This window comes from Pristiophorus japonicus, chromosome 7 (assembly GCF_044704955.1).
Source record: "Pristiophorus japonicus isolate sPriJap1 chromosome 7, sPriJap1.hap1, whole genome shotgun sequence".
Lineage (NCBI taxonomy): Eukaryota > Metazoa > Chordata > Chondrichthyes > Pristiophoridae > Pristiophorus > Pristiophorus japonicus.
Window position 1 is genome coordinate 71438705 of NC_091983.1, and position 21310 is coordinate 71460014.

The 21310-nt window shown below is 41.7% G+C and overlaps 2 protein-coding genes across 4 annotated transcripts in view; one reads left to right on the forward strand and one right to left on the reverse strand.

The window, feature by feature from the left end:
• vsnl1a (visinin-like 1a) overlaps nt 1-14932 on the forward strand; it is a 201909-nt gene extending 186977 nt beyond the window's left edge. Inside the window, exons 3-4 of the mRNA XM_070885040.1 lie at nt 4535-4750; nt 14340-14932. Coding sequence (XP_070741141.1) covers nt 4535-4750; nt 14340-14537 — 414 coding nt within the window. The 3' untranslated portion in view covers nt 14538-14932. The remainder of the gene's footprint in view (nt 1-4534; nt 4751-14339) is intronic.
• A 3213-nt stretch (nt 14933-18145) lies between these two features.
• LOC139267157 (structural maintenance of chromosomes protein 6-like) overlaps nt 18146-21310 on the reverse strand; it is a 177131-nt gene continuing 173966 nt past the window's right edge. For all 3 annotated transcript variants that reach the window (XM_070885036.1, XM_070885037.1, XM_070885039.1), the window contains one exon: nt 18146-20741. In XM_070885036.1, the coding sequence (XP_070741137.1) occupies nt 20630-20741 (112 nt within the window). In that variant the 3' untranslated portion in view covers nt 18146-20629. The remainder of the gene's footprint in view (nt 20742-21310) is intronic.

Consider the following 21310-nt stretch of genomic DNA (forward strand, 5'->3'; position numbering starts at 1 on the left):
TAAACCTGGCAACTACAGGCCAGTCAGCTTATCATTGGTGCAGGGGAAATTTTAGAGATAATAATCCAGGACAAAACAAGTTGTTATTTGGAAAAGCATATGCTAATAAGTGAAAACCATCATCGACTTGTTAAAGACAAATCATGTTTGACTAACTTGATTGAGTTCTTTGATGAAGTAACGGAGTGGGTTGATGAGGGTCGTGCAGTTGATGTTGTGTATATGAACTTTCAAAAGGTATTTGACAAAGTACCACACAATAGACATGTTAGGAAAATGAAAGCCCTTGGGATTAAAGGGACAGTATGGATACAAAATTGGCTAAGGGCCAGAAAGCACAGCAGAGTGGTGAACGGTTGTTTTTCAGACTGGAGGGAAGTATACAGTGATGTTCCCCAGGGGTCAGTATTAGGACTACTCTTTTTGATATATATTAATGACCTGGATGTGGGTATGCAGGGCATAAAGGCTAGGCTTATACTCACTGGAATTTAGAAGTATGAGAGGGGATCTCAAAGAAACATATAAAATTATGATGGGATTGGACAGGTTAGATGCAGGAAGAATGTTCCTGATGTTGGGGAAATCCAGAACCAGGGGTCACAGTCGAAGGATAAGGGGTAAGCCATTTAAGGACCGAGATGAGGAGAAACTTTTTCACCCAGAGAGTGGTGAACCTGTGGAATTCTCTACCACACAAAGTTGTTGAGTCCAGTTCGTTGGATATATTCAAGAGGGAGTTAGATGTGGCCCTTACAGTTAAGCAGATCAAGTGGGTATGGAGAGAAGGCGGGAGTGGGGTACTGAAGTTGCATGATCAGCCATGATCATATTGAATGGCGGTGCAGGCTCGAAGAGCCAAATGGCCTGCTCCTGCACCTATTTTCTATAATTTTGAGGTTTGAAATGACACAAAATTCAGAAATGTAGTAAACAGTGAGGAGGATACAGATAGGCTGGTGAAATGGGCAGACACCTGGCAGATGAAATTTAATGCAGAGAAGTGTGAAGTGATGCATTTTGGTAGGGTAGGAAGAATGAGGAAAAGCAACATAAAATAAAGGGTTCAATTTTAAAATGAGTGCAGGAAGAGAGAGATTTAGGCACACAAGTCTTTGAAGGAAATTAGGGATAGTGTTAAATCCAAGGAAGAGGCATATAAATTGACCAGAAAAAGCAGCAAACCTGTGGACTGGGAGAAATTTAGAATTAGCAGAGGAGGACAAAGGGTTTAATTAGGAGGGGGAAAATAGAGTATGAGAGGAAGCTTGCTGGGAACATAAAAACTGACTGCAAAATCTTCTATAGATATGTGGAGAAAAAGATTAGTGAAGACAAACGTAGGTCCCTTGCAGTCAGATTTAGGTGAATTTATAATGGGGAACAAAGAAATGGCAGACCAATTGAACAAATACTTTGGTTCTGTCTTCACGAAGGAAGACACATATAAACTTCTGGAAATACTAGGGGACCGAGGGTCTAGCAAGAAAGAGGAGCTGAAGGAAATCCTTATTAGTCAGGAAATTGCATTAGGGAAATTGATGGGATTGAAGGCCGATAAATCCCCAGGGCCTGAGTCTGCATCTCAGAGTATCTAAGGAAGTGGCCCTAGAAATAGTGGATGCATTGGTGATCATTTTCCAACAGTCTGTTGACTCTGGATCAGTTCCTATGGACTGCAGGGTAGCTAATGTAACACCTCTTTTTAAAAAAGGAGGGAGAGAGAAAACGGGGAATTATAGACCGGTTAGCCTGACATCAGTAGTGGGGAAAATGTTGGAATCAATTATTAAAGATGAAATAGCAGCGCATTTGGAAAGCAGTGACAGGATCGGTCCAAGTCAGCATGGATTTATGAAAGGGAAATCATGCTTGACAAATTTTCTAGAATTTTTTGACGATGTAACTAGTAGAGTGGACAAGGGAGAACCAGTTGATGTGGTGTATTTGGACTTTCAGAAGGCTTTTGACAAGGTCCCACACAAGAGATTAGTGTGCAAAATTCAAGCACGTGGTATTGGGGGTAATGAATTGACGTGGACAGAGAACTGGTTGGCAGACAGGAAGCAGAGAGTCGGAATAAATGGGTCCTTCTCAGAATGGCAGGCAGTGACTAGTGGGGTGCCGCAGGGCTTAGTGCTGGGACCCCAGCTATTTACAATATACATCAATGATTTAGATGAAGGAATTGAATGTAATATCTCCAAGTTTGCAGACGACACTAAGCTGGGTGGCGCTGTGAGCTGTGAGAAGGATGCTAAGAGGCTGCAGGGTAACTTGGACAGTGGGCAAATGCATGGCAGATGCAGTATAATGCAGATAAATGTGAGGTTATCCACTTCGTGGCAAAAACATGAAGGCAGAATATTATCTGAATGGCGGCAGATTGGGAAAAGGGGAGGTGCAATGAGACCTGGGTGTCATGATACATCAGTCATTGAAAGTTGGCATGCAGGTACAGCAGGCGGTGAAGAAGGTAAATGGAATGTTGGCCTTCATTTCTAGGGGATTTGAGTATAGGAGCAGGGAGGTCTTAATACAGTTGTACATGGCCTTGGTGAGGCCTCACCTGGAATATTGTGTTCAGTTTTGGTCTCCTAATCTGAGGAAGGACGTTCTTGCTATTGAGGGAACGCAGCGAAGGTTCACCAGACTGATTCCCGGGATGGCGGGACTGACATATGAGAAGAGACTGGATTGACTGGGCCTGGATTCGATGGAGTTTAGAAGAATGAGAGGGGATTTCATAGAAATGTATAAAATTCTGACAGGACTGGACAGGTTAGATGCAGGAAGAATGTTCCCGATGTTAGGGAATTCCAGAACCAGGGGTCACAGTCTAAGGATAAGGGGTAAGCAATTTAGGACCGAGATGAAGGGAAACTTCTTCACTGAGAGAGTTGTTAACCTGTGGAATTCTCTACTGCAGAGAGTTGTTGATGCCAGTTCGTTAGGTATATTCAAGAGGGCTAAAAGGATCAAGGGGTATGGCGAGAAAGCAGGAAAGGGGTACTGAGATGAATGATCAGCTATGATCTTATTGAATGGTGGTGCAGGCTCGAAGGGCCAAATGGCCTACTCCTGCACCTATTATCTATGTTTCTATGAAAGTGGCAGAACAAGTTGAGAAGACTGTTAAAAAGGCATTCGTAATCCTTAGCTTTAAAAAAAGCATAGAGTACAAAAGTAAGGAAGTTATGCTAAACCTTTATAATCACTGGTTAGGCTTCAGCTGGAGCACCGTGATCCATTCTGGGCATCACATTTTAAGAAGGATGTCAAGGACCTGAAGAGGGTGTAGAAGAGATTTACTAGAACGGTGCCAGGTATGAAAGACTTCAGTTACGTGATGAGACTGGAGAAACTGGGAATGCTCTTCTTCAAGCAGAGAAGGTTAGGAGATTTGATAGAGGTGTTCAAAATCATGAAGGGGTTTGATAGAATAGATAAGGAGAAACTGTTTCCAATGGCAGACAGGTCAGTAAACAGAGGATACAGATTTAAGGTAATTGGCAAAAGAACCAGAGGCGACATGAAGAAAACAATTCCGCAGTGAGGTATGATCGTGAGTGCTCTGCCTGAAAGGGCAGTGCAAGCAGATTCAATAATAACTTTCAAAAGGGATTTGGCTAAATACTTGAAGGCGGAAAAACTTGCAGAGCTATGGGGAAAGAGCAGGGGAGTGGGACTAACTGCATAACTCTTTCAAAGAGCTGGCACAGGCATGATGTGCCGAATGGCGGCCTCCTCTGCTGTATCATTCTATAAAATCACATTTCTGCTGTGCAGTACTGGAGTAGTAAAATTATTGACAATCTAAATATGGTGACCCTCTTGCTGAGAGATCATGGAGACCTCTTCTTTGTGGTCCATTTATAGGGCTGGATTATGCCACTGACGTTTGCCACATCTGTTGACTCCTGGACATCCTTGCACTTGTACCCTATTTCCTTTCCATGCATTCTTCTACAAAGCTTTTGACTTTCTGGTTAGAAGTAGAGATGATAGCAGTATAAAAGTAGAGAAGGTTCAGGCCGATGGCTGTGTGATCATATTTCCTGAATGATTGTGAGCAGAGCAACTATTTTTAACTTATTTCTAATGCTTGATATCTTGGGGGAGGGGTCAACAAAATAATGCAAATAGAACCTATTTCTCACCAATAAATCACCAAAAGTTGGTTGAAGATCCTTTCAAATGAGGGGCACCTGACCCTGGCCTAGCATTAATTCAGTTGTTGTCTGTAAGTGTGTAGAAGGAACTCTGGTTAGGGTGTGATGAAGAATATTAGATCATGGTCTGAAATGTCTTCAGACAAGTATCTCCGAGGCTTCTAGTGAGTTGACTATCTTATAAGAACGTGAGATAGGAGCAGGAGTAGGCCATACGGCCCTTCGAGCCTGCTCCGCCATTCAATAAGACCATGGCTAATCTTCAACCTACGAGAAGAAATGATCCATGCTACATGGAGCATAAAAAATGAAAAAGAATCCTGATTTGAATTCTTTATTTAATGTGTTCTTTTTCTCCATAGTTTTTCCCTTATGGAGATGCATCCAAGTTTGCTCAACATGCCTTCAGGACCTTTGATAAAAACGGTGACGGGACGATCGACTTCAGAGAGTTCATTTGCGCTCTCTCGATTACTTCAAGAGGCAGCTTTGAACAGAAGCTAAACTGGGCCTTCAATATGTATGATTTAGATGGTGATGGTAAAATAACAAGAGTGGAAATGTTGGAGATCATAGAGGTAAGGAATAATGTCTCCCTAGGTTCTGCTGTTTCATAACCGCTAACCTGTACAATCACATCCCTATTTTAGGTCAAATTCAAAGCGGTCAGGGCTGCCATTTTTTCTGCAGTTTATGTACAAATGACATTAAATACTTGGTTAGAACATGAAAATTATGACTTTCAATTGGGTAGAATATTTTAGTGTTTCAAAAAAAATTTTTTTAAATAGGAAAAGATCACTGTTGATCTGTTTATAATGTACATTAAATATCAGATGCTTCACCAATCTACACTAGAAAAAAAATTGATTTTTCAACCCCATGACAATATAATTTGCATTATTGATATCACAATGTAACTCTACCCCTTTGTGAATACTGAGTTAGTATTATTTGGGTAAAGTTTTGAATGTTTGCTTTGGGAGAGACCTTGCCCCCACTGACTGCACATCCCAGAAATTCCGTTGTGTGCTGTGGATGATTTTCTGACTATATGATCAGAAAAGAATGTACAGCTCTCCTGAAGACTTCGGGCATAGGTTCTCTTCCCTCCCCCCCCCCCCCCCCATGGACCCTCCCCCACCACAACATCCACCTGCCTTCTCCAAGAACCCCAAATCGGCAAATTATCCTTTATAGGATTGGGCACATGGGTCAAAGAAGCTGCCACAGATGTCTGCATCTCATTCCCTGAGTGTTTCCTTTCATTGTTAGCAGCTTTTACAGGCCAATCTGCTGGCCAGAGCGAACCTCGTTTCACTTCTGATTCCTATACACATTAGTCCTGGATTTCATGACACTTTGTTCCCCATACCGCTGCATATTTACATAAAATATGTGGCTGTTTTGGTGGCCCAACCTTTAAGAGCTAGCTGACTCTTTAAAGGCGTGTTTGAGCTTTTAGTGCTGGTTGTAAAATGTGATCTTAGGTTCACCTGCATGTTTTGAGATGCATTACGTCTTTTTCTTGTACATGCATTATTTTTTCCACAAAATAACTACATATGAGGAAAGCCATTTAGGACCATATTAGTTTATTCATCCAAAATGGCTGTAAAGTACCCCACTGCATTATTCGATTAGTTCTTAAATGATGACAGAGATTTCACCTCAACTACTCCATCTAGGAGTCCATTTCATGTCTTGATCATTCTTTGGGTGAAGAAAAACTTCTTGATGGCAATCCTAAATTTGCCTTTTATCAATTTTGAACATGCAGCCCCCTTGTTCTGCTATCTCAAGGTATGTTAAAGTAATTTTCCAAATTTGCCTTTTCTATGTTGTTTATCATGTATACCACTATAAGATCACCTTTCAGGCACTTTGGGGTAGAAATTGGACAGAGCCCAAAATCAGGTGCGATTCCGGCGGTGCTCAGTGACAGTAAGCCAGATTTCAAAGGCCCGAGGACTGTCATAAATCGTTCCCAGGGCTGCACCACAATTTCGATGAGCTGCAGGTGCCAATTGATTGCCTTGATACAGGCCTAACCAATTTTGGCCGATACCAAGGCTCACAGGTAAGGCCAGGGGTAAAGGTGAGCAAGAGGAGGGCAAAAAAGACAACATTTCTCAAACTGTTGGGGCCTCTTTGAGTGCCCTCCAATAGTCCCAAGTCCACTGATTGAACCACTCAAAACTAACAAATAGTCAGAATTTGAGCAGTGGAAATTCTGATTAGTCTAATCGAATTTAGGAATGTGGGTTGGAAATGTTACAGGAATCTCATTTGGCAGCTCTCACAACTGCCTAAAAAAGGCCTCAACCAGTTTAGCAGTGGCTTTAAAAAATGTGCAGATTGGACACAGATTGGCCTCTGCCCAACCAAATTAGTTAGTATTATGTCCATTTTACACCTGTATGTTGAATTTATGTCCCAGTCTTTCAAGGCTAAAATACTCACATTTCTGCTTCACTTTTCCTTATTGCGTACATTTCTTGATATGCTGTAATGTCTTACTCCAATAGTGTCAGAGTCCTGTAATTTGTGAGCCTTTCTTCAGTATCCCTTGAATTTTATGTCATCATAGAAACATAGAAAATAGGTGCAGGAGTAGGCCATTCGGCCCTTCGAGCCTGCACCACCATTCAATGAGTTCATGGCTGAACATGCAACTTCAGTACCCCATTCCTGCTTTCTCGCCATACCCCTTGATCCCCCTGGTAGTAAGGACTACATCTAACTCCTTTTTGAATATATTTAGTGAATTGGCCTCAACAACTTTCTGTGGTAGAGAATTCCACAGGTTCACCACTCTCTGGGTAAAGAAGTTTCTCCTCATCTTGGTCCTAAATGGCTTAACCCCTATCCTTAGACTGTGAACCCCTGGTTCTGGACTTCCCCAACATTGGGAACATTCTTCCTGCATCTAACCTGTCTAAACCCATCAGAATTTTAAACGTTTCTATGAGATCCCCTCTCATTCTTCTGAACTCCAGTGAATACAAGCCCAGTTGATCCAGTCTTTCTTGATATGTCAGTCACGCTATCCCGGGAATCAGTCTGGTGAAACTTCGCTGCACACCCTCAATAGCAAGAATGTCCTTCCTCAAGTTAGGAGACCAAAACTGTACACAATACTCCAGGTGTGGCCTCACCAATGCCCTGTACAACTGTAGCAACACCTCCCTGCCCCTGTACTCAAATCCCCTCGCTATGAAGGCCAACATGCCATTTGCTTTCTTAACCGCCTGCTGTACCTGCATGCCAACCTTCAATGACTGATGTACCATGACACCCAGGTCTCATTGCACCTCCCCTTTTCCTAATCTGTCACCGTTCAGATAATAGTCTGTCTCTCTGTTTTTACCACCAAAGTGGATAACCTCACATTTATCCACACTATACTTCATCTGCCATGCATTTGCCCACTCACCTAACCTATCCAAGTCACTCTGCAGCCTCATAGCATCCTCCTTGTAGCTCACACTGCCACCCAACTTAGTGTCATCCGCAAATTTGGAGATACTACATTTAATCCCCTCGTCTAAATCATTAATGTACAACATAAACAGTTGGGGCCCCAGCACAGAACCTTGTGGTACCCCACTAGTCACTGCCTGCCATTCTGAAAAGTACCCATTTACTCTTACTCTTTGCTTCCTGTCTGCCAACCAGTTCTCAATCCATGTCAGCACACTACCCCCAATCCCATGTGCTTTAACTTTGCACATTAATCTCTTGTGTGGGACCTTGTCGAAAGCCTTCCGAAAGTCCAAATACACCACATCAAATGGTTCTCCCTTATCCACTCTACTGGAAACATCCTCAAAAAATTCCAGATTTGTCAAGCATGATTTTCCTTTCACAAATCCATGCTGACTTGGACCTATCATGTCACCTCTTTCCAAATGCGCTGCTATGACATCCTTAATAATTGATTCCATCATTTTACCCACTACCGATGTCAGGCTGACTGGTCTATAATTCCCTGTTTTCTCTCTCCCTCCTTTTTTAAAAAGTGGGGTTACATTGGCTACCCTCCACTCCATAGGAACTAATTCAGAGTCTATGGAATGTTAGAAAATGACTGTCAATGCATCCGCTATTTCCAAGGCCACCTCCTTAAGTACTCTGGGATGCAGTCCATCAGGCCCTGGGGATTTATCGGCCTTCAATTCCATCAATTTCTCCAACACAATTTCCCGACTAATAAGGATTTCCCTCAGTTCCTTCTTCTTACTAGATCCTCTGACCCCTTTTAGATCCGGAAGGTTGTTTGTGTCCTCCTTAGTGAATACTGAACCAAAGTACTTGTTCAATTGGTCTGCCATTTCTTTGTTCCCCATTATGACTTCCCGTGATTCTGACTGCAGGGGACCTACGTTTATCTTTACTAACCTTTTTCTCTTTACATAATTATAAAAGCTTTTGTAGTCTGTCTTAATGTTCCCTGCAAGCTTCCTCTCATACTCTATTTTCCCTGCCCTAATCAAACTCTTTGTCCTCCTCTGCTGAGTTCTAAATTTCTCCCAATCCCCGGGTTCTCTGGTATTTCTGGCCAATTTGTATGCCACTTTCTTGGCTTTAATACTATCCCTGATTTCCCTTGATAACCACGGTTGAGCCACCTTCCCTTTTTTATTTTTACGCCAGACAGGGATGTACAATTCTTGTAGTTCATCCATGCGGTCTCTAAATGTCTGACATTGCCCATCCACTGTCAACCCCTTAAGTATCATTCGCCAATCTATCCTAGCCAATTCACGCCTCATACCTTCAAAGATACCCTTCTTTTAAGTTCTGGACCATGGTCTCTGAATTAACTGTTTCATTCTCCATCCTAATGCAGAATTCCATCATATTATGGTCACTCTTCCCCAAGGGGCCTCGCACAACGAGATTGCTAATTAATCCTCTCTCATTACACAACACCCAGTCTAAGATGGCCTCCCTCCTAGTTGGTTCCTCGACATATTGGTCTAGAAAATCATCCCTTATGCACTCCAGGAAATTCTCCTCCACCATATTGCTTCCAGTTTGGTTAGCCCAATCTATATACATATTAAAGTCACCCATGATAACTGCTGCACCTTTATTGCATGTACCCCTAATTTCCTGTTTGATGCCCTCCCCAACATCACTACTATTGTTTGGAGGTCTGTACACAACTCCCACTAACGTTTTTTGCCCTTTGGTGTTCTGCAGTTCTACCTATATAGATTCCACATCATCCAAGCTAATGTCCTTCCTAAATATTGCATTAATCTCCTCTTTAACCAGCAATGCCAACCCAACTCCTTTTCCTTTTATTCTATCCTTCCTGAATGTTGAATACCCTTGGATGTTGAGTTCCCAGCCCTGATCATCCTGGAGCCACATCTCTGTAATCCCAATCACATCATATCTGTTAACATCTATTTGCACAGTTAATTCATCCATCTTATTACGGATACTCCTTGCATTGAGGCACAGAGCCTTCAGGCTTGCCTTTTTAACACCCTTTGTTCTTTTAGAATTATGATGTAGTGTGGCCCTTTTTGTTTCTTGCCTTTGTTTACTCGGCCTTCCACTATTGCTTTTAACCTTTCTACCATCTGTTTCTGACTCCATATTACTTCGCCTTGCCCCGCTGCATAGGTTCCCATCCCCATGCCATATTAGTTTAAACACTCCCAAACTGCATTAGCAAATGTTACCCCTAGGACATCCGTTCCAGTCCTGCCCAAGTGCAGACCATCCCTTTTGTACAGGTCCCACTTCCCCCAGAACTGGTTCCAATGTCCCAGGAATTTGAATCTCTCCTTCTTGCACCACTGCTCAAGCCACGTATTTATTCTAACTATCCTGCTCCCTCTACTCTGATTAGCATCATGTCATTTAAACAAATAATCTCGCAATACAATGTGAAGAAGCAAATGCCCAATTTGCAGGTCAACATGTGTGTCAAGTAGTCAGGTTCTGTCACGATGATTTCATGTGGGATGTCCTTCTAAAATATGTATGGCAAGGCTTTGAATTATATCTTGATCATAGAGCTCTAAGGTTATCTGATGGTTTGCCATATGCAAGCAGTAAATGTGGAATGGGTTGACAGCTAACACTTTGGGAACAATCTCGAGACTTTGACCTGGAAAATGGTACTGCGTGATAGTCTTACCTGGTCAAATTCTTTACAGTGTGGCATTATCTCTGGATTCTTTTCCCAGGTTTTGTAAGATTATTGAACCCAGCTGTCACCTCCGGACAAACATGCTGTACTGCTGACCTCTGGGGATGACAGCATGCAGTGCCAAACAGGACAAACCCTTCTCGTAGCAGCACATCTACTTTGCCAGCAATTCAAACAGCGGGTCACCACTAGGCTTTCCCTGGGTCTATTTCTGGGTCTGTTGTAGACTAATTGCTAGAGATTGATTGCTATGATTAGTCAACAACTCCATTATCATTGTATCCTGTGACTACCAGGATAGTAGTAGGCAAACTAGATGGGTGTTGGTCTTTTTTCATCCAACAATTCCTATGCGGCATCATTATTTGCCCATAGACCTTGCATCGTGTCTGCACATTGGGTATTCTTTTACCTGGCACTTTGGGGCGATTTGCAAGCAGTGCCTAAAATGGGAGCGAAGTTGGTGATGCAAGCTGTGCTGCCTGCCCATTGGTACTGGGACGAGGCCCTCAACCTTTGATGAATGAACAAAATTGGCCTTTAATTTTTGGGCCATAAAATCATTAATTCTACAAGTGCCCCCTATAAAAGGGGAGGGGGACACTAAAACCGGCAATTAAAACAAATCAAACTGTAAAATAAATAAAATCAAATTAAAATTTGGTTGCCGGGGGTAACGATGCACTCCAGTCCCTCCGGCGCCCACCTCTAAAATTGGCCTTTATACATCATGGCAAAAGTTCAGGTGAAAGAAATAGACCTGCTGATTATTTCCTTCATGGAAAGAAAAATCTTCACTATTGCCACGATTAGACCCTTAAGCATTCATATTTTCTCTTTGCCTTTTTCTCAATATTATACACAACCTACAGCAAAGTAAGCATGTGGTTTGTCCTGTCAGTGGTATTCTGAATTCACCTGCTGGGAGATGCAAGAGTGACTTTATTTTGTCTCCCTCCCTGTGGGAAAGTGATTGGGAAAGGGCCAGGTGGAAGCCAAACAGCAAGGTTCAGAAAGGGAACGGTGTGTGTGAAGGGAAAACAGGTGTGAACTTCAATTACACCATTTCATGTCATGGTATTAATGCTCCACCATACAAGCTCCATTTAAAATATGAGTGTGAAACTAAATAATGCAATTCATAAACAAGTCAACTTTCATCGTCATGATTAAGACTGTCAGAAATCAAGTATTAAAGATTTGTAACTCCCTCTCTGGCATCTGTTCTAATAGACTTTGCATTTTAAGAATTAATCTGTTAGAGTGGAGATTTCATGAAACCATGGGGTATAAATTGGTCTTTATTGCATCTGTTGTACTAGTATAAAACAGGTGTAAAAAGGACCAATTTCGGGGTGCAACGTCCTGCAGGATCCAAAATTAGGTTGGCCCATTTTTTCAAGGGTCTGAAGCAGCTGCTTAAAACAGGCATTAGCCCCTTATATATGCTAATGAGGGGTGTAACATTCATTTAAGGACCTGTACCAGAAGTTGGACTGCCTTAAGCAGAGCAATCCTTGGGCCTGCATAAAGCCTTACACCTGTAGATAGGCGCTTCACTTGTGTCGGTTTTAACACTCTCCGCCCAGATTAAATAGGGTAGAATTCTAAAAATGATGTTCGGTCACTTACTGATAGGGTCCCAAAATGGGTGGCCAGAGTGTCTGTTTCTTTCAGGAAAGAGACCACTTGCAACATGCCAATTATCCATATGACTCCACTTGAAATTTCAACATTCAAATGGACACACTTTGCCCATTTGTACTCAGTATTCCGAGGCCTAACCAGCGGTCCTTAAAGGCACAGCTGAAGACCATTCAAAAGATGGCCCAGGCAATGTTTAATTTTTCTTCGGTGGGCCAGGAGGAGCAACAGGTGCACAAAAGAACTTCTGACTTGCTGAAGGCCTACCCAAGGTCTCCCTGGGATTGCCTCCATCTCCCAGGCTTTGATTGTCATCTGGCTCAGCATGAGAGATGGCTTATTTCTCACCCTCCCATAACCATTGATTTACAGCTCGCTGGCAGCATATAAAGGAGGCCCGGGCCTAACACCAGCAACAATAGGTGGCTGGCTGCCGTGCTCCACCTGCTTAACACTATCTGTCCATTAAAATTGGATTTACTGGCAAGACCAACTAGTTGATAGTGCTCGAGGTCTAGGGAGCATTAACTTTTCCCTGATTCACTGTCCTACTAATTTACACTACTCACAGTGCAACTGAATACAATGGCCCATAATTTGAGATCAGCAGCGAAGGAAAGGCAGTGGCCGCTGGCCCCGAAGCGAGCGTCCCACAAAGATCTCGTGATTTCTGTGACGAGAAGTTTGGCTTTTCCGAAGCGTGATTAACTTGTGTTGATTTCAATGGGAATTCCCACAAAGAGCTGCTGTAATGTCAACAAGCTAAGCAGCCAATCAAAACTCAAAATTCTCTGACCAGGAAGTAGGTAAGCTTCTTTGATTCTAATTTCTTAAAAATGTTGAGAGCAAAACAAAGATTGGGGCTCTCCAATGGGGAAAAGATAAACCTGAATTAACAATGAACAAACTTCTTAAAACATTTTTTTTGAGTTTCTTTTAAAGCGGATAAATTTGATACTCCACAAAATTAAAATTAGTTTTTCAGGGCCTTAACCTTTGTTTAGCAGTCAATTTGCTGTTAAAACCCCAGTTACACCTAATCCAAAAGGATCTAACTTTTAATGAGATATTTGACAGTGGAATTAACACGGAAGAGCCGAGGTTGTTATCAGTTGCCATGATTTGACAGATTACACTGATTGCCGGAGGGGGAGGGGGACACAGAGTAGCCTGGGGCGGAGCAGTGACTGACAGACCACAACTTCAGAATGTTCCTATTTGGGTGTGTGTACACTAAATCCTGAGTTGCGGTCAGTTTCAAAGGAGAAACGACAGTGAACACTGCCAGTTTGCCATCATCAGGACTGCAAATTCCAGACCAATAACTTTGACAAGTTGCAATGCTCATTTGGAGTGTGCCCTGTGCATGCATCTTTCCTTTTCCATATATCCAACTTGTATTTTTTTTTAATGGTACAGGGTTCTGGCCATGGACTGCCAATTTGCCATAAAACAATAACAACTTGAATTTATATAGCACCTTTAATGGAGTAAAACATTCCAAGGCGCTTCACAGGAGTGTTATCAAACAGAATTTGACACCAAGCTGCATGAGATATTAGGGTAGATGACCAAAAGCTTGATCAAAGAGGTAGGTTTTAAGGAGCGTATTAAAGGAGGAGAGAGGCAGAGAGGTTCAGGGAGGGAAGTCCAGAGCTAGGCCTTGGCAGCTGAAGGCATGGCTGCCAATGTTGGAGCGATTAAAATCAGGGATGCTCAAGAGGCCAGAATTGGAGAAGCGCAGAGATACTTCATCTGTAAGGTTTCACAACTTAATTCTCAACTAGTTAATTTAAAGAAAGAGTCCTGTGGTGGCCATAGGGATTATATTTTGTGATATATTATGAATTTACATTCATTTGATATCAGGCCTGGCAAGTATTGAAGAAATCTGATTCATTGCATAGAATTTACAGCACAGACACAGGCCATTCAGCCCAACTGGCAAATGCCGGTGGTTATGGTCCACATGAGCCACCTTCCACCCTACTTCATTTAACATATCCTATTCCTTTCTCCCTCATCTACCCTCACATTTTCCCACATTATGCTCCACCTGCCAAATGTTTGCCCACTCACTCAGCTTGTCTATAGCCCTTTGCAGATTCCTTGGGGTGGATTTTCAGCCAATTGCCGCCTCTGTTCACGCCTGGAATGGCTGTGGGAACGATTTCCGGCCAGGCAGCCAGAAAGCATCTATGCTATACACCTCAACTGCTCCTTGTGGTAGCGAGTTCCACATTCTTTTTAAACAATGTTTCCATGTAGTTCAAAACAGTGCAATATATGATTTTCTTTGATTTTCACATTAAATTTAAATCAATTATTTTGTTTTTTTTTCCCCCATGAAGGCTATTTATAAAATGGTGGGTACAGTCATAATGATGAAAATGAATGAAGATGGTTTGACGCCAGAACAGCGAGTTGACAAGATTTTCAGTAAGATGGATAAGAACAACGATGACCAGATTACATTGGATGAATTCAAAGAAGCGGCAAAGAGTGATCCTTCAATTGTGTTACTCCTGCAATGTGACATTCAGAAATGAACCGTCAGTAATGCATATAATGGACTGCACAAAATTCAAATGTTTCATTCAGTTTGCAGCTACATCCCCACACACACACACACACAAAAACAAAGTGCTTGGACTACCTTTAACTGGACTTGCTTCTTGTGTTGAAACACTTGTGTGCATGAGAATGTCATATGCAAAAAAAGTTTAAATTAATATAAAAACTGCCAAAAGTAAAGTGTGCGCAATTTCATTACCATCTAAAATTCATTCCTCAGAGGCCTGTGCATCAGTATCGTGTTGCATTAAAATATGCTATTATTGTTCATGTTCCACTGGAGCTTGCAATGTGTTTCACTTACTGGGAATGAAACTGAATATCCATGTCAAAGTACCTGTTTATAATAAATTATTTTGTTTTCCTCTAACCATTGTAGCAGATCTCATATGAATTTTTGAAAATATAGGCAACAGATTATATGATCAGAAAACAGAGCTTGCATTACACAGATCTGCATGCTTAACAATAAAGCATTTGTGTCCAGTTAAGTTTTCCTTCAATTCTTTGAACCCTGAAAAATCATGTAACAACACGACTAAATATCTCAGAATACTGCAGCAACATTTGGCAATGGATTCAGCATTTCTAATTAGCATCTTATTTCAAACATGGGCGCTCAAGAAATTTTTCAACAGACAAAGATTTTGTAGGAACAGCAAACATTTAAAAATACCCAGCACTAAGATTCTCGAGTATATCTGATGTTCGTTTTGATTTTTCCTGCCATAGCGAAAGTAGCAAGTCCACTTTACAAATTGTCACCAGCTACCAGGAAATGTGATGGTGATTTTTTTAAACTGTTTTTAGAGCTTTTCCACTTGCATCTTATTGACAGTTGGGGTTTATATTCAAAGAAATCCTATCAACATTTTAATTGATGTCATTAGAGAGAAAAGAAAAATGTAAAACAACATTAATAAGTTTTAAAGTAAGAAATATGCTATTCTTTTAAAGAGAAATAGACAACATAATTAAAAAGGCCTTGTTTTCTTTACTAAATGAAATGTGTGAGTAAGGAATTCTGTTTGTGATCTAATGTTAATTCCAGGAGTACTGTACCATAATCTGTGACTCATTTGAAAATAGTCAGTCATTCTTAATGCTATTTCCCAACATTCTCCCTTGCATTGCTAAACCGGTTTAAAGGGGAAGTATACTCTACACAAGTGTCCCATGATCGTAAATCATAAAAGGGAAAGATGCAGCATTTAGTAGTATCTCAGCCATCCCTTGTTACTCTGTTTTAGGCTTTAAAATGACTCCTTATAGCCAATTGTGACATCCTCCACTGTGAATGGAGTGCTAACCACAGTCACCATTCAGGTTATTTTAGCAAAACTCAATGTTACTAGCAGACTTTGTGCTGTCACATGGGGGCTGAAGTTCTGCTCCTATTCAACACTGGCAAAAATGTAGGCCAGGTGCAGAAATCGGAGGTAGGGCCCTTATGCACAAAAGTGCTCTGGATGTACTGCCTGGGTTTTCAAGGGCAACACTGGGGGAGCAGGAGATGTACTGCCATGTGGCATGAGTCTCAATAAAGAGCTGGATAAAATGTTAATGGGGGTGTACCTCCCAGTCTTGGCTCTTCTGCTGGTTTGAGCTGCGAATTCTGTTATGGGGCTAATAGAAGGCACACAGAAGTTAGATGGTTTGTAGCAGATGCATGCAGAAAATTCTTGCTATTTTTCTTGAAGATGTATGTTCATTTGTTGAGTGTTATTTTATGACCTCTCTTGGTTTTCTTTTATTGCATTTGTTTAAGTGCAACTTTTGTTTTGTATTGCATTTTAATCTAGATTCTTTACTTTTTTCTTTCGAGTTTTATTACAATATTCAACAGTCCCTGGTAGGATGAGTACTTTTAAAATTCCTCATCCTCACAGTCTAGTGGACAACAAGCATTTTTGGAGGATTCATCTGCCTGCATACAAGACAAATTGCCCAGACCCACCGTTGCCCGCATGGGTAGTCTACTAGCTCAGCCTTAACTCCTTGGGTAGGTTAGCAGAGGTACATTTGTCCCAGGAGGCATTTCTGCACCTTAGGATTATGTTCTCAAAGGAGCATCTGATTGCATTAGCCATCTCGAGTTGTTGGAATTTGAAGGAGCCCATGCAGTGACCGACTTGTGCACAACCTGCACACTAATTTGGGTGTCAATAAATAACTATGAATCATGCAGTCTAGATTGTTCTAAAATGACTTGGGGTATAGGGCCTTGAAAAATGTCTGGCAAAGTTTTGGATTCTAGTTTACATCTAGAAGGTATGCCTTCCTAAGTTATGGATATGCCAGAGATGCCAAAAACAACCTGTAAGGTTGTGTGAGGGTTTGGTTATAGGTGAGAAATTCATGTGAAAACAGAAAACACTTTGTGGCAAGGAATCTTTGAGCCGTGCACGAGGTACATGTACCGTTGGGTCATGCTTTCTTGATCAACTGTTAAGTGTGTTCCCTTCTTCTCCACCATCTGTTACCAGGTCCTACAGTTGTACAGTGTTGGACATGTTTACCACCCGCTGGCAAGAATATAGTACACTGCTGTTGTCTGGGAATTCTGCCTTTCATTGTGAAATTGGACAACTCTCCGCATGCAACTGCATGCCCGTTCAGCCATCTATTAAACAATGGGTCAGGTGCTGTATCACTATGTCTATAGAATCTATTTTGTAACTCCACACTGGGTTTTCTGACCCTTCTTCCTCCCCTAGCCACAGCCAGGTTTGAAAAAGTGAACGTCATTGAAGCTTGGCAAGCACCAAAATAAATATTTGTCCCACTGTGCAGGCATTTATTTCAAAAGCACACATCCTTTTCGCTTGGACCTGCTGGTTGCATTGTCCACTTGTTCCATTGGGCTGGCTCCCTGCACAAGGCTAAGGCTACCTTGGCAGTTATGAATAATAATGTAAATAAACTAGTGGAAAATTCAGCACAGTTATTAACATGCAGCAGTATGGCACAAGAGGCTCCATTGTGCTGAAATTTCAGCTCAATGAAGACATGTTCTACACAAAATGTCTGTTTCCAGATTGCCCAAAAGCAATTCTAAATCAAGTTAATAAAAGGTTGAATACAAAAACCTTATTGTATTTACAACTATGGAGACAACTTTAGAATATACTTCCCCTTCAATAGATTGGCAATTTAGGGCTTCGAATGCAAAACGTGACTATGTTAAGCCAAATACAAACAAATTATAACTTTAAAAATAACAGGTTACCTTTATTCTAGTAGGAGCGCATAGCAGAAATGTGAGCATGTTCTGCACAAATTTTCGATATTGACTCTTAGCAGGAGAGATGTTGGAAAATTATCCCTTCATTATTTAAAGTTTTGAAACTTAAAAATTATATTTTTCACTTAACCAGGACGATTTATCTATTCTGGCAAAAGCATAGTGAATAAAGCTTACTAAACCTTTCCCTTTTATGTATGCAATGTTAACAAAATGTTGGTAAAAGTGTTCGGTGCAGTACCTATGTGTTTGTTATGGCTTTTATAAATGTCATGAATCGATACATAAACCATTAATATATCTTCTAAATGAAATTGTGCAGAAAACAAAACCCAGAACTGTTAGAATGAAATTGTGCTAATATGTGAAACAAATAAACAGTGGCATGGACATACTTTAACATGAAAACCATATTTGTCATTTCTTGTAGGTTAAAATGCACAGTTCAATTTTAAAACACATAAAGATCCATCGATGTATTAAAAATCTTGCATCATGTACAGTCATGGCATCATACCTTGTAAGGCATCACACCTGCAAAACATCACATATCAATAGCGTCATGCATCGGTTGGGCAAAAAGTTAAGATTGGTTCAAATAACGAATATCTGTTAAGTTACCAATCAAGTATTCATGCATGAATTAGGAGCAACTCTATTCACCATACAGGTACCAAAAGTTAACATTGAGGAATGAGTAAGCAGCACAATACTGAGCAATAGGGTCACTTTTCCCCAATCTATCTTTCATAAACCAGCAAATGCCATAAAACTGACCAATCAAAACACTTATTTCTTCTAATTTCTTTTGGTTACACTTGGCTGGATTCTCATTTTTTCTTTTGGTAACACTTGGCTGGTTTCTCATTTTCACAGTTGGGCAGCGGTGGAGTGAGACATATGCCCACTGCTGTGATTCTGACTTATTTTCTTGGGTCAAGGTTCATCTCGTTGTAGGGTGGGATCCTGGACACCAAGAGGGTGTCCTCCATTGAAGAACAGGGAAATCCACCCAATGACTGCTGCAGCATTCAAGACCAGGGCCTAAAAAGTATGTATTTTGTGTGGTTATGGACGGCGAGGAGGCGGCGGGGGCTAGGCTGCCTCTCCCCATTGAGGGATTTTGGGACTTACCACTGTTGGCCTCAGGCCTACTGTCACCTTTCACGATAGTCCCTGGGGATGGCAGAAGCAACAGCAGAGAGGAGGGAGTTGGGCAAAGAACCGAGGACCGTTCCCTACCAATCTCGATATGCAGCTAATGGAGAAGGGGTGTCCGGTGACCTTTCACCACCCAATTTTGCCCCCTTATTCAACGCTATCCCACATCAAAGAAAATTCCACCTCATTGTTTCAGCAGCCAGTTGACTATTTAAGGGAGGGGAAATTGCTGCTCTCTAAGGCCCATTACCAATGGGGCAGTTAGGCCTTTCCAACTGGGGGCAGGCGGATGGTCCGACACATCTAAAATTGCCCCCGGGTCTGGGGCGGTGGAAACAGGGTGCTCCGACCCATTGTCGGGCACGCGCCAACCCCTTACCGACTGGCGGCGAGCCCTTTCCGCCCCGTGGGAGCAGAGCCACCGTCGGTCAGTGGTACCGGCAGGTTTTCCTGGCGGGAAGTCACCAGTGGCTAGGTGGGGCGTCTGCCCTTAAAGAGGGTGCGCTGCCGCGGCCGGCAATTTATTTTAATTGTCGGCTGACTCTGCAGTAGGTCCGACAATGACAGCCATGGGTTCAGCCGGGTCACCAGCAGGCAGCCCAGCACCCTCTCTTGGGTGCCGGGCCGCTGGTCCAGCCAAAGCCCTCGCTGGTGGCCCAGTGGGTGCCACTAACATGGCTGCAGAGCTCGCAGCGGCCCTCCCCTTTAAGTGAAGGGGAGGAATGTTGCTATGCGTCAGCTGATACTGGTCACCTTCCGCCCCGCTCCCAACATACTTCCGCCCCGCTCATTTTTTGATAGAAAAGAGGGCAATTTCCCTCGATTCTCCGTCCCATCGATTCGGGCAGAGAATCTTTATTTAATTCAAATTAACCGCCCCAAACGGGGAGGAGGACAATGTCGGCCCCCAAATTTCTAGCAAATATACTAAAATTGGAATTTCCACAACACTTTAACGTCTATAAAATGCCAAAGTATTATGAGGGTGTAGGGACAATGGTTGGTAATTTTCTGACTCAATCTGATGGCAGGGAATCTTGGGCACTGCCAGCACATTTCAACAATTGCAGGCGTGCTGACTCCTAGTCACCAGCACATACTTGGACAATTACCCCCTTCGATTTTCCAGTACGAATCTGCCCAATTCTTATGTACACTCTTCATTTGTGACCTATTGTCCCTCTACTATTTCTCGGTCTGTCTCTATCCCTCAATTGGGCACAGGAATCAGTCAGCGCAGTTAAAAGCAATGTTTATCCTGCCGAATTCATTGAGTTGGCCACACTAATACTATGTCAGCAGACTGCTTGAAAAGACATTTTTTCAGCAAAATAAAAGCGATAGATATTAAATAATCTATAATAAAATTCATTTTATGCTTCCTGCACATTAAAGGCACAAAATACAATGTCCTGAACAAGATGAATACAAGTTCTAATAACCTTCAGAGAGGGAATAATCTCGGCTTTATCTATTATCACCAAATAAGCAGATTGTTATACTGAAATTAGTTTTATACGGAGAACCAGTAAGACAAAATAAAACTTATATGCTCCTTACTGCTGACATAATGCAGTTGCCCCGCTCCACAAAATCCTCCAACATCCAGTTACCAAACTTAAAAAACATTAAAAGTGTATGATAATAAATGTCAACAGTCTTTTAATCATCTGAGTCTTCAGATTCATCTTGGGAACCAAAGGGCAGTGTGGCCTGTCCTCTTTCAGGGCCATGCATACGAAGGATTCTAATAAGGCAACTGTCAGGCAAAAAACTGAAAGAGAATATTTAAAAATTACCTCTAGGGATCAAACAAGTACAAATTAATATTTCTTTTAGCTGAAACAATTTCAGGATTCAAATGATTTCACTTATCTACTGCAGAATGTAAGATGTGTCATTTATCAATTTATCTGTAGGTGCTTGGCACCTGCTCTCACTGCACCTCCTTCAATAGCACAAACTTACATTTGGAACTAAAGATGCGACTGATATCACCTTTGTGGTGCTATACTACATCATATACTGAATATAAAGTTGAAACCACTACAAAATTAATTAGGAATATTAAAAAATAAATTGCGAGACTCCATTTCTCAACTTCTAAATTGGAAGATCTCATCATTTATCTGATTGCTGTTTGTGGGACCTTGCAACACTACAACAGTGAGTACACTTCAAAAGTATTTCAGTGGCTGTAAAGCACTTTGGGATTTGTGAAAGGTGACATGAAGCATAGGATCCTTTATTAAATATTCTATACATTGTTTTAAATCGTTCTGGTGTGTGGGCCTTTGACCTGCGGAGAAACCTGATCCAACATAGAAACATAGAAAGTAGGTG